This window comes from Schistocerca gregaria, chromosome 1, assembly GCF_023897955.1.
Source record: "Schistocerca gregaria isolate iqSchGreg1 chromosome 1, iqSchGreg1.2, whole genome shotgun sequence".
Classification (NCBI taxonomy): domain Eukaryota; kingdom Metazoa; phylum Arthropoda; class Insecta; order Orthoptera; family Acrididae; genus Schistocerca; species Schistocerca gregaria.
The window spans coordinates 544,959,426-544,973,048 of record NC_064920.1 but is presented as its reverse complement, the minus strand read 5'-3'; the positions used below and the strand labels follow the sequence as shown (position 1 = coordinate 544,973,048).

Here is a 13,623-nt window from a genome sequence, read left to right as displayed (position 1 = left end):
TACTAGAGACCCGATACGAATACAATGAGTTATTACTCTGGGAAAGTTTATGGAGCCACAATAAACTAACCTGCTGCCTCTCCATCATGGGATGGCAGTCTAATAGTGCTATTACCTATGAATCTCATTAGCGTTTCTGTATTCTTGTCATGTATGGAGACTGGTTTACTACCCCCTCCTGTTAAGAAATTTTCTTTCCTTTTTATCTACTGTTTCCTTTTTAATACTTTTCTTCCTTTTTCATACTTACCTCTTAAATTTTTTTTACAGGTCTTTTGGTGCCCCTCGGAGCTTCAGACAATTTACACACTTAGTCTCATGTTTTGCTTTTCTGCTTCCACATTACAGCACAAGTTATTTTATTTTCAGTGGCATGATATTTCTCCTTTACAGTTTTAAGGAGAATTCGTTCTGCCTTAGGAGAAAAATTAGACTGCCTAATCCACTGTTTACTATCCCCCATTGTGTCAAACAGCGTATGAGACAGATTTCCTTCACAGAAACTTTCAAAACAATGAAAAAGATGGATAGACAATAATATGTAGACCATAAACATATGTACCTTTGCTAAAAATATTGTAGAGATTAACTGGCAGTAAAATTTAACCTTTTGATGGTAAGAACCAACGTTAATTTACTATAAGTTTATTCTGACCTTAAAGTTTACGGGAAATTAATTTCTCTTGCTTCACTGTGCGTTGTAAGAATAGGCCTAAGAGAGCTTCCTTAAAGGTCAGTGCAAATAATATCTCTTCGTAGGCTCCATCCAGTGGAAAGCGTGATGAGGTGTGAAGGGAAATTTGTTCTGCTACTTCTAATGTATAATGCCATCTTGATTTTTGAAGTCTCAGTGTATTATTTTTCTTCTGAATTATCTCCGTACGAATGTGTGGCCACATATAATTGTAAACTTACTGAAAGAATAATTTTGACTTATTTCGTAATAAAAGAGGTTGTGTATCAACAGCTGAAAGTTTTAAAATATGATTTTATAATTATATAAAAAATTAGAGGCTATTCTACAGTTATTATTAGTACCTCTCTTTTCCAGTGCAAATATTTTTCACGTTGGTTTTGCAGATGGAAGGAGTTGACAAACTTGGAGTCGGCAAAAGAATTTTGTGAAGAAGTTGGCTACCCTTGTTTGGTAAGACCATCGTATGTCTTAAGTGGAGCAGCAATGAATGTTGCTCACACACCACAGGATCTTGAGACATACTTAAAGTCAGCAAGTGATGTCAGCAAAGAACACCCAGTTGTTATATCAAAATTCCTCCTGGAAGCAAAGGTAAAAGTAATAGTGAGATTTAAATACAGAATATAATTTGTGTGGCTTTTTTCTCACAATTTTCGTGTAATTAACAGCACATTGTTCTAAATATTAAGTTAGTTAAAGAAATTACTAATTGTTCACTCTTTCTTTCAAACAGTTGTTCATTCTGTTAGTGTGAGATCACTGAATGGTAAACAGTTGCAGCAGACTGTATTTAAACTTTCTGTGCAGCAGTAATTAGATAGCTTGTTTTAATGAAATGTGGGTAGTATTCTTGCAGCATAGCAAACTACATAGTATTTAAGTTGACCTTCCATATTGATATATAGATCAAAGACTTCACAGGGAATAATATATATACACTATTTATTTCTTCAATGGTTCACATGCAGAAGAATGCCAAACATGTGAGCTAGACAAATGTTGGCTCATAAGCTGCTCCTCAACATTGTCTGCTGGAACATACTAAGTGCTTAAGCTGAACTTGCCTCAGATACCAAGGTTATACTGTTCTCACATCTTCAGATTCCAGTGATCCTGTCACTTCCTTGCTACCGCCAGACAGACTGACTACCGTGCTGCTACTTTAGAGAGCCAACCAGCCTTTGTATGCCTCTGCAGCAACATTTTTTTACCTCTCTGTAGGATATTATTGATGAAGTTGTGGAAGGTGTCTCAGATGCAGTTATCCACACTGCTGTAACTGCTATTCCCCTTGCTACAGGCCTACTGTCCCCTTCTACTCCCCCACTGTCAGCCAGTGCTCTGCTGGACTACTGGACTAAAATCACAACAGCTATTCAGGATCACTGACAAGCCCTGCAGTGATTCAAATTAAATCTTTCACAGACCAACCATATTGCTTTTAAGCTTTCTATTTAATCAAACACAGTAACAAGGAATGGTGGGAGCACTATGTCTCCTCTGTTGGGACGTATACCTCATGATCTCAGCTGCATAGTTGTGGGCCATGCTCCATTTCCTTATGGGCTGCCAATGTTCAACAGCTGTTCTGGTTCTTGTCCTACAGGGTGATACGTGAACCACTTCATTAGTTCTTGCAGAACACCTTGTGACCCACTTTGCAATAACATTGGCATCGCCTTCCTATCCAGCTACCTTTCTACTGCAGAAGCAAGATGATAAGATATCCCCTTATGTTTCTCTCCCCAGCAAGATGAATCGTTTAATGAACCCTTCACTGACTGGGAACTGTTTCAGGCTCTTGACTCAGCCCATGACACAGCCCCAGGCCCTATTTCAACTCAGTCAGATGATCCAACACGAGAATGTTCTCCAAAGGCAACATCCCCTCATGGTCATCAACCATCTTTGGCTCCAAGGCCTTACCCTCACAATGGCGAGATGGCGTAGTTATCACATTCCTAAAGCCAGGCAAGAACCCAACATCTCTCATCAGTAACTAGTTGATTAGCCTGACCAATGTACTCTGTAAGCTGCTTAAAAGGATGATTGCCCACTGATTTTGCTGGGTCTCGAATCAGTGTTGTTTATAGGAGGGATCATCCACAACTGACCAACTGCTTAGGTTGGAAACAGCAATCGGACAGGTTTTTCTAAATGGCTCTTGTTCTTCTTTGCTATCACCATTCAGCAGTTCCCTGATAATCCCATGTATCCCATTCTCTTTACATGTGAGGGATGTTGTCCTCCTGATACAAGACCTCAGGTGAGACTACTGGTTGGAATGCACCTCGCTTTCCTCTGCCAAGACATCTATCCCAGGTTGGGCTCCCTTTGAATGGTCCCCAGGCCATGGATTAGAACCAATCTCTTCCAAGGTGCTAAACTCCCCCCTTGACCTTCATACATCTGATAAACTGTGGATCTGACAGGATATGCTTTTACATCTTCTGTCTGTATGGAATGCCATTTGCTGTCTGAAGCCTGTAGTGTGTTTATGGCAGAGCTTATGGCTATTAGCAGAGTCCTCCATTTTATTAAAGCAGCCTCCCCTGACCATGTTTTTATTTGTACTTACTCAATGAGCAGCCTCCAGGGTGTTGACTGGTGCTATTCTTGCCGCCCTTTGGTATCTCCTATTCATGACCTCACTGATCTTCGTGATGATGTCCCAAGTCATATGTGTATCCCAGAGACTGAATTGGCCAAATGTTTGGGTAGAAGAGCACTTACTTGCTCCCTGTTCACTTTGCCAACCCCAGGTGCAGATTTTTGGTGCACACTGGATCTCTGTTCGCTCAGAAATGAAGTGACATTTTGTGGGCTACTGCCACATCTATTAAACTCCACTTTCGTGGCTAAAGGGTCAGAAACCTTTATTTTGCCGTTCAACTATTGGCATATTTCCCTCTTATTCTTTAACATATTATTTGACTAATGTGTGTCGGCTATGTGGGAACTTAATTTTAATCAGATTCTTAGTATCTCATATTTTATCAAAAATTTTCTTACACCATATTAAAATTACAAATAAATAAATTACTTTACACGTATAAGGAAAATATTAGGAATTGTGTTTCACCTCGTGCAGTTCTTTTCACATTCAGTTAAATATTTATCTTTCTTTATTTACACATATGACGGTTACATGTCTTTCTTTACTTCGTAACAAAAATTTGCACCTTCCCTGTCCTTTGTTTTTCTATTGTTGTTGTTGTTGGCATGAGCTGCCTCCATTGTTTGAAGTTTCTTGTGGCTGTTATTTTCCATACCACGCAAAGCATTACTCGCGCATGTGGTGGAGAGTGAGCAATTCATAGTGTCCACTTAGGGTAACAATTTACACATGCCTACGGATTCCAAAAGCTAAGACGGTCTCCACCACACTGTGAGGCCAGTGGTCCCTGCTGGGCCAGCTGTGTCTGGAAGAAATCTTAGTCGACATTTAGGTGAGTTTTGACCTTTCTGTTAGCACACAAGCCACTGTTGTGCTTATTCAGCACAAACCACAGATTCTGTAAACTTTCTGCATTGCAGATGATGAATGCCTACTTGAATTGTCACACAGCACTATTTTTTAATCACTAGGCGGCAACTCGATGTACTTGAGGCACATTGAACTACCTACGTAGCACTGTTTCACATGTATTTGCACTTTCTAAAAAATCTGATCTGGCATATGATCAGTTTTCACATGTTTACAAAATATATGTGAACATGTTTACAAAGACATGACACAAATAAGTCATACAATCACAGTTACAAGAAAATCTTACCTGAGGTTCCTCATAATTAATTTTAGTTGACACCTTCATTTTTAGCTCTAAGAAAATTTGCTCCTCCCTTTTTTTCTTTTCTTTCAGTGAGTGAAGAATTTACTTCTTAAAATTTTTTACATTCCTCATAACATTCTGAAAATTGATATAATCATCAACACAATGAATAGCAGTTTTGTTGCTACATGAGAAGAGGAAAAGCATTGGAAATACTGGTTGTAAATCCATGTTCTGGTCACACTACAGTGTTTCCTACATTCCTGTCTGTCTCAAATCCTTTATTTATTATCTATTATTTATATTTTTCACTCGGCTAATCACTGTTGAAATACAGTCTGTATAATGTTCAGGTTCACTGGTTACTCTGCATTTGAATATAGTGTTAGCGTTTCTACAAAGCCAGTTTTGTATTACTTTTTGTAAAATGTGAGCATGAAATGTTACTTTACCCTCAAATGTGACCTGTATAACCATGTATGTATTTCATATATTAAAAACAAAGATTCCAAGGCTTACCAAGCGGGAAAGCGCCAGTAGATAGGCACAATAAAACAAGCACGCGCGCACAGCGCGCACGCGCACACGCGCACACGCGCACACACACTGAATTTCTAGCTTTCACAACCGACAGTTGCTTCTTCAGGAAAGAGGGAAGGAGAGGGAAAGACGAAAGGATGTGGGTTTTAAGGGAGAGGGTAAGGAGTCATTCCAATCCCGGGAGCGGAAAGACTTCCCTTAGGGGGGAAAAAGGACAGGTGTACACTCTCTCTCACTCGCGGGCACACACACAAATCCATCCGCACATACACAGACACAAGCAGACAAAAAACATCATATTATATATTTCCCCCCTCCTTTTGCCATCAGAAAAGGTCCTGTGCATCAATTGGTATGAGGTCAAGGGATTTTACTGGGATAATTGGATGTAATTTATTGAATTGTGGTATGTTTAAGTGTTTGGTATTTTTGACAGATTACACATTCCTTGATGGCATATTGTACTCTACATTTAAGGCAACACGTCATTATTTTCTGAGCACCTCCATTACACTATAGTGATCCCATGAGTTACACTTACACCTGATAAAGCTGTCTATGCAGGGTGTACCAGGAAGAATCATCCAATTTGTGAGTCTACGTATATTATGAATTTCATTTTTTTTTTTATAAACTGGATATCTCTCTCTCTCTCTCTCTCTCTCTCTCTCTCTCTCTCTCTCTCTCTCTCTCTCTCTCCCTCTCCCCCCCCCCCCCCCTCCCAGTCGTGTACCCACTTTAGATAAACGACATGCGTCTACATGAGATTCAAATTGTTCGCACACTGCAGTGAGCATGTCTTAAGTTACAGCTTCCACAGTGCTGTATGTGATGTCTCAGTTCATTCATTGTTATTGGTAATGAATGCACATAAACAGTGTCTCTTATAAATCCCCACAAGAAATAATTACATAAAGTCAGATCCGGTAACCTTAATACAATGCAACCGATCGATCGTTCAGTAATCCTTTGATTTAAAAGTTCCCACAAGTCCAGATGCTAGTGTGACAGTGCCCCATCCTGCTGGATAATGGAATTCATCTACATCAGTCTCCAACAGCAGGTAAAGAAAGTTCTGAAGCGTGCTTCCTGCAACACTGTTCTCGACAAATAAAAATGGACCTTACACATTTTCCTGAAAAACTGCAGAAAACGCATGAAATTCTGGAGAGTGTCTCATTCTGTTCAACTTCTTGTTCTGTACCCTGTATTCTCATGTTTTGACAGTTTACCTTTCCATTAAAATGGAATGTTTCCTCATCACTCAACACAAAGTGTGGAAGGAAACAGTCATCTTCAATCTTGCCAAGAACGAAAGTACAGAACTCAACATGTTGTTGTTTGTCACCTTCATGAAGAGCTTGCAGTAGCTGAATTTTGTATAGTTTCATGTGTACAGGTTATTGCAGTGCATGCCAGATGGACATTGGGGGGTATGTTGAACTGCATGCTAAGTGGATTTCTGTGGACTACTGATGAAACTATGGCGGATGCATTAGACGTCTGTGTCAGACATTCGGGATGGCCCGTCGATTTGCTTTCACACAAACAACATGTTTCTTGGAATTGTTCATGCTATCATCTAATGCCCCATGCTGTGTCGAACTGAACAGTTATTACTGGCCCGCACTGCGCAAAACGTAGACACTAGAACTGAAGTGGGTGCCCACTGCTGCTACCTAGCAGAAACCATGTAAAACTTAAGTGTTTGCTCTTTCCAACAGTATGCTGTTCACATACATATCTCAAATAACGCAATAGGTATGATTTTTTTAAAATCGGACAATTCTTTTTCCTACACTCAGTATACAGTTTGGGTAAACACACACACACACCAGTTACCAGATTGAGGCAGTTGGAGATAAAACAAAAGTCCAGTATGTAATTTATAATGTCTTCTCAAGTCTGCATTGTCAGTACTTGTTAGTTGTTGCCTTACCTTATTTCATCGTGTATCTTGCACTTGCAGTTGACTTGTATTTTTACACATTTTCGTGTAACAGGGCATTTATGTACCATCGTGCATGAGTAGAATCCTGTACTTCGTTTATTCATTTTCTATCATTTGTTTTATCTGCACAAAGGTCATCTCTCATATCAAATTCTTTGGCATACCTTGTGAAATAAATGTATATTAGCATCATGCCCCCACTCTTGTTTTCGGTCAGTGGTAGGGGGTCTATGCCATCCAATTACTGTTCACTGTCTGGGAAGGCGGGTTGCTGCCAGTCCCATCAGTCACTTGTACAGTGTTTACAACATAATCAGTATTTTGACAGATTCTATTCTGCACATAATCGAGGGCGGGGTTTTGCTGATTTTAGTTCATGCCACTCCCATAGCTCATTTGTAGTCTGACTGCTCTCACGAATGAGGTCAATCAAATCTACAACCATAAGGAAGTATTCTAGGCTACAAGTTGGCACAGTTACCAGGTTCCTATGAATTTTATTTGGGGAACCAGTCTTTAATATTCTCAAAAAATCAACATGTGATATTGGATTGCTCCAGTATCTTGTCTTGTTAAAGTATATTTCGAAATACAGGTGCAGTCTGACTTGTTTTACGTTGAGTGGTGTGGGTCAAAAACTGCCATTCATAGTCTTTCCTGAATTCCTGGAGACCAGTATTTCTCTAGGGAAGCCTGTTCAAATTCTTCTTATGTTTGACAACTGTGCATCACCTAGTGTGAAACCAACAACAAACTGAACCTTCTGCATTTCTGACCAGGGCCAAAGTAAAGCATTTCTAAAAGGTCTCACAAAGACAACAGGGTGTGTTTTCTCGAATTTTTTTAGAAGACTGTGAATTGTCACTGTTTTATTAGACCTTTGTGTGTTATGACTGACAATTGGCCAGGCCTTATGTCATCAGATAGTGAAGCGATTCTGCACCTTTACAAAGATGGTAATGCTGTGTGTGATGACACTGGCACATACGGTTGATTGTTTGCAAACATTCTTTTTCACTCTTGTCATTATCTCACCTTTGTGAAACAGTGTTCGCATGACTACTGTCTAGTACTGATTTTTTATTTTAATTAGCTGCAGAATGCAGTTTGTTCAATTTCTCTTTTTCACTGATAGGTTTGTAATAAATCTTACCTTACATTACTTTCATATCGCTATCCATTTTAGTGAGAATTTTGTGTTCTCTTTTGTTTATGATCTCTTCAACCATGTCAACATAAGTTTTTTGTTCCCTGGCACACTTTCCAGCTAGGGTAGAATCACTGTCAAAGATGCTCACCTTAGCTCTCTCATGTAATCTTTTTACGTCCTTATTGATACGGTTGTACTCGGTTTTCAAAAACGTTTGTTTAAAGTCCGAAATCTTACATCTTGCAAGAGTTTTTGTACATCATCCAGTAAATTTTTGCATGCTGACTTGATTTCAGATATGTGTGTGTGATTTGTTGTTCCTACCTGAGCTAAGCTTTGACATGTGCTTCGTAAACTACTGTGTGCTGTTGCAAGTTCCTCAACTTCATGTGCACCGTGATCTTGATCTTCATTCATACTAGAAAATTTCTTGTATAGCTCATTGTACATATTAGTAAATTTTGTATATAATTAATTAGTTGCATCTGACAACTGAATGTTAAATTTAGACCAAAAAGTCACGACACTTTTGAACGACTCTGAAAATTTGCATACTAAGGTACTGAGTCCTTGATCTAAATTGCCAAGACCAGTGGACACATTTATGATTTTTGTACTGAAGTCTGTATCCATTCATATGGATTTCTGTAAGCATTGTTCTGTGACTGATACCTGCAAATAATAATTGCCAAGTGCGTGCATGTGTGTCCATTCTGTTCACTCAACATGGAGCTCAAAAAATTTTCTATATCTGTTGCGTATCTATCTAAATTATTTTGAAAAGAGACATCTCCTATTGAGGACAGTGAATTAACTGCATTGACATATTTCTGTCCATTCGTTGATGTTGAGTTCAGTTGTATATTGTGTTAAGCTGTGACTTTCCCACCTTGTTGTGATGCATTGTCATTTTCATTATCTAATACATTAGATTATGATTCAGTATTTTCATAATCACTACCGTTAGCATTAATTTTCCCATTTACACTTCCATTTTGACTGACAATAAAAAGTACACACTGTGACTGAATTTTGAAATATAACATAAACTCAGTAGTTAAAATTTCACTCATGATACATGTTTGTAACGAGGTAGCTTCTCTTTATGTCACTGTTATGTGATGAAAAATCATCTTTACCATAAATATTGTTGCTTGCAAAAAAGATTTAAGCAGGTTAACCATCAGGATATTGCTATTGCGGGCTATGATAAATGGAATATTCTTGATCCTGCTTTGGTTGACATATTTCTGTTCACATTCTGCAAAGTTCAGTTACTTGTATTTGTAGAAAATTTTCTTGAGTTTCCATAATTTTGTTCCACTTTTACTGGTAAAATCCTTCTTTTCTCATTGTATCCTCATTGTCGAATATCTGGAACGAAGACAGAATACAAGTAGTATTTCAACAATTAGTTAAAATTACATTACATTTTCTTATGATCAGGAGACTGCAGGATCTGAGCTCTGTTTGGTTACCAGTGTATTCTATTGTGTTTTTGACTACTGGATAGGTAATGAATTAGTTTTTGAATTTTAAAGGTTTTATTACCTTTGACTGTGAAGTCATAAATGGAAGTTAAGGAAATGCTTTTATGGCTACCTGCTGACCAGACACCATCAATATGTCAAAAATAAACTTTCTAGGAAAATTACTATTAAATGTTCTTAGTTGTATTTTCTTTTCAGTTGGAAACTTCACCACCTCTTTCTGCCGCAATGGTTGTCTCAAATAGAGTTGCCATAGAAATTGCTAATTGTTGACAGTGTCACCTAATGAAACAAACTCAATTTTGATATAGTGAGATGAACTATTTGTCAAATAAATACACACACATGTTATTTACATTAATCCAAAATTCAATATTATTAACAAAACTGCTATGATTGGAAGAACAATAAAAATGTTATCCTCTCTTCATCAAGACACACCACATACTCCTTTTTCAGCCAACTAGGAAAAAAGTCACCTCTCTCTCATCTAACAGTATCTCTGCTGTAGTGCAGGGCTTCCTTTTTTATCTTACGTATACCTCTTCGGAAACATCTAATGAATGCCATTACAGGAGTCATTGCAGAATGGAAAAGCAACAATTGTACACCAGAGGACAGGCTTCTGGAGCAGATGAGATACCTGTAAGATTCTACAGAGATTGTGTGATAGGCTTGTTTCCCTTCTAGCAGTAATATATCATATATCATAGGTCACTGGAGCAACAGCTGTTATCTAGTGACTGGAAGAAAGCACAAGTCATTCCAGTTTCAAGAAGTGTCACAATGCAGTTGCACATAGGCCTACATAGCTGATGTCAGTTTGTTGTGGACTTATGGAAGTTGTTTTGTGATCACAGATTGATGTTTTTTCAAGAATGAAAGCCGCCTCTGTGAAAATCAACGTGTATTCCACAGAGACCTTAGAAAACCAAGCTTGATCTGTTCATCTTTGAGATCAGCAGTGCTGTAGACAATGATTCTCAGCTTGATGCCATGTTCATTGACTTTAGGAAGGCTTTTGATATAGCTCCACACTATCATTTAGTGAAAAAAATGAGAGTTTATCAAATATCAAACCAGTTTATGACTAGATTCAAATCTTTCTTGCAGGTAGAACTCAAAACTTCGCTTTTAATGAGCAAAATCAAGATGTAAAGGGTAATTAAGGAATGCCTCAGTTAAAGGCTATAGGATCATAACTGCTTGCAATATACATAAATGTTCTAGTGGATATCATCAAAAGTTCAAAGAGGCTGTTTATAGATGTTGCAGTTTTTTATAAGGAGGTGGCAACACCAGACGACTGTAGGAAAACCTTCAGAGGAAGATAAATGTTGCACGGACTGGCAGTTGACCCTTGATGTAGATAAATGTAACATCTTGTTCACACATATGAGAAGAAATCCACTACTGTACAGTTACACTATTGGTGACAAATCGCTATCAACAGTAATTATTGTGAAATACATAGCAATGACCATCCAGAGCATCTTCAAATGGAATGACAACATGTAACTAGAGGTAGGAAGAAGAGACCAAAGTCTGAGATTCATATGAAGATTATTAAGGAAATGTTAAATCTCAAAAGAAGTGGCTTACAAAACACTTGACTGATTCATGAGTTTTGTTCCTCTATCTGGGATACTTAGAAGATAGGATTAATTGGAGAGAAAGACAAGAACCAATGAGGAGCAGCAAATTTCATTTCAGAATTATTTAGCCAGAATGAGAGCATCACAATGCTCTCTGGTGGCAAGTGCTGTAGGAGAGGGATTATGTATCGTGGGGAATTTACTGTTCAGATTCCATGAAAATATGTTATGGGAAGTGTTGGGCAATGTGTTACTTCCTCCCACATAAATCTCTCGAAATGACCACAGTGAGGAAAGTCAAGGAATTAGAGCTAATACAGAGGTTTACTGAGAATCATTCTTGCCACAAGCCATTTGTAAAAGGTCTGGGGAAAAGGGGACTGGACATTGGTACCACACACTATTAGGTATATACCAGTAAACTGCCAGATACCAGTTAACTGCTGAGAGTCTTAGGATTAACAACTAAAAAAGGGCTTCTTTGAATGATCATGTGTGACAGGATACCTTGTCTTTGGCAAATCACTGCTTCCCTTCACAACATTTAATCTGAGTGCAATTGCAAGGTGTGTAAGAAGAGTAATGAGACTGACAACATTGAGGGGTTATTTGGCAGTGATGTGTTTTACTTGCGTAGACTGGTATATTCCACCCTACCAGATGCTCAGTCATAGTGTCAGCTCTGTACAGCATTCATGTGATTTTTCAGAGTGGCATCAGTGAAGTTCTCTTTTTGTTGTGGTTATGGTTATAGAACAGTGCAATTTAGATCAAAGTTACACCATTAAATTTAACACAAGACTTGGGGAATCTGCAAGTGTGTCCTTTGAAAAGTTGAAACAGGTCCACGGGGAGCATTCTGTATCAAGAGCACAAGTCTTTCATTGGCACAAATTATTTCTGGAAGGCTGCGAACATGTTGGAGATGAACCTGGCCAAGGCAGACATCCAGCTTCAAAAACTGATGAAAATGTCAAATACATGCATGCTCTTGAGACCAATGTTCAACAATAAGGATGGTGGGTGAACTGTTATGCAAACACTTTCACCAAACATTACATTTTGACCCAAGTTTTGCACATGTGAAAGGTTTGTGCCAAAAAACCTCACAACTGAGCAGAAGGACATCCAAAGACATGTGTGCATTGATCTCCTTAAGAGGATTGTCAATGACCACAAATCATTCAGTCATGTGATCACAGATGATTAATCCTAGATTTTTTAGTACGATTCAGAGACAAAATGGCAAAGTGAGGAGTGCCACTCTGAGACATCTCCTTGACCAAAAAAAACTCAAATGAGCAAGTCGAAGATCAAAACGATGCTGATTACTTTTTTGACAGTAGAGGTATTGCGCATAAAGAATTTGTTCCTCCAGAGCAAACAGTCACCAAAGAGTTTTACAAAGATGCCCTTTAAAGGTTTAGAAAAATAGTGAATTGAGTGAGTATAGACATTGCAGATAAGTAGGTATTGTATCATAACACCCTATGCCACACGACATCGAAAGATATTCCTGTTGTTCAAAAGGGTCTCTATTCACCTGATCGGAGTCCTTCTGACTATGTCTCATACTTTAATTGTAAAAGTCTTAAAAGGACATAATTTTGGAAGCCTGGAGAACATTCAAAACAATGTGACAGACAAGTCAAGGGCACTACCATTTGACACCTTGCAGCACTGCTATCACGACTGGGGATGACATCTCTGCCAGTGTGTAGCTACTGATGGGATCTACTTTGAAGGAGACAATATTGTTGTCTGAAAAAAAAATACCTTGGTAGATAAAAAAATCAATCTCATTACTTTTCTTACACACCTCATCTTGCTCTTTCTCTTTTAATTCACACAGCAGCCAAATTTAATTTTTTTTTTTTTTTTTTTTTTTTTTTTTTAATTTCTGACACTGAGAACATTATCAGCTTGGATCTGTATTGAAATATACTATCCATCATATATATTCCTTTCCGCTTCTGATGTACTATAACTTCTTAAACATAATTTACTGAGTGTTATTTACATAGGAATCCCAGATGATGCATTACTTTGTTCTAAGAACAAAAACATGGCTCAAGCAGGCTGTATCTATTTATTGTCTCTGCTATTAGTTAATTTCGACCACCAGCACTTTTCACATGCCTCAGGTTTCACATCATATTTGACTAAATAGCCAGTACATATGTAATGGCACACATCGTTCTCATATGTGCGTGTAAGCTCAGATACAATATGTGGCACAGAGTACACCACTGGATTGTATTTGTTTTCTTTCTTAAAACATATTGAGCCTGTGTACCCTCACCAGAACAAAATGCTAAATTTTCGGTTAGATGCGAACAGTGACCAGCCATAGTAAAACTAATGAGCATTTAACTAACTACCCAATTTAAATTTTCTGAGTTGTCTTGATGTTACAACAGTACAACA

General features: G+C 38.1%; 1 protein-coding gene across 1 annotated transcript in view; it reads left to right on the top strand.

The window, feature by feature from the left end:
- LOC126355867 (CAD protein) overlaps positions 1-13,623 on the top strand; it is a 526,936-nt gene that overhangs the window by 168,700 nt on the left and 344,613 nt on the right. The window contains exon 15 of the mRNA XM_050006369.1: positions 1,081-1,288. Coding sequence (XP_049862326.1) covers positions 1,081-1,288 — 208 coding nt within the window. The remainder of the gene's footprint in view (positions 1-1,080; positions 1,289-13,623) is intronic.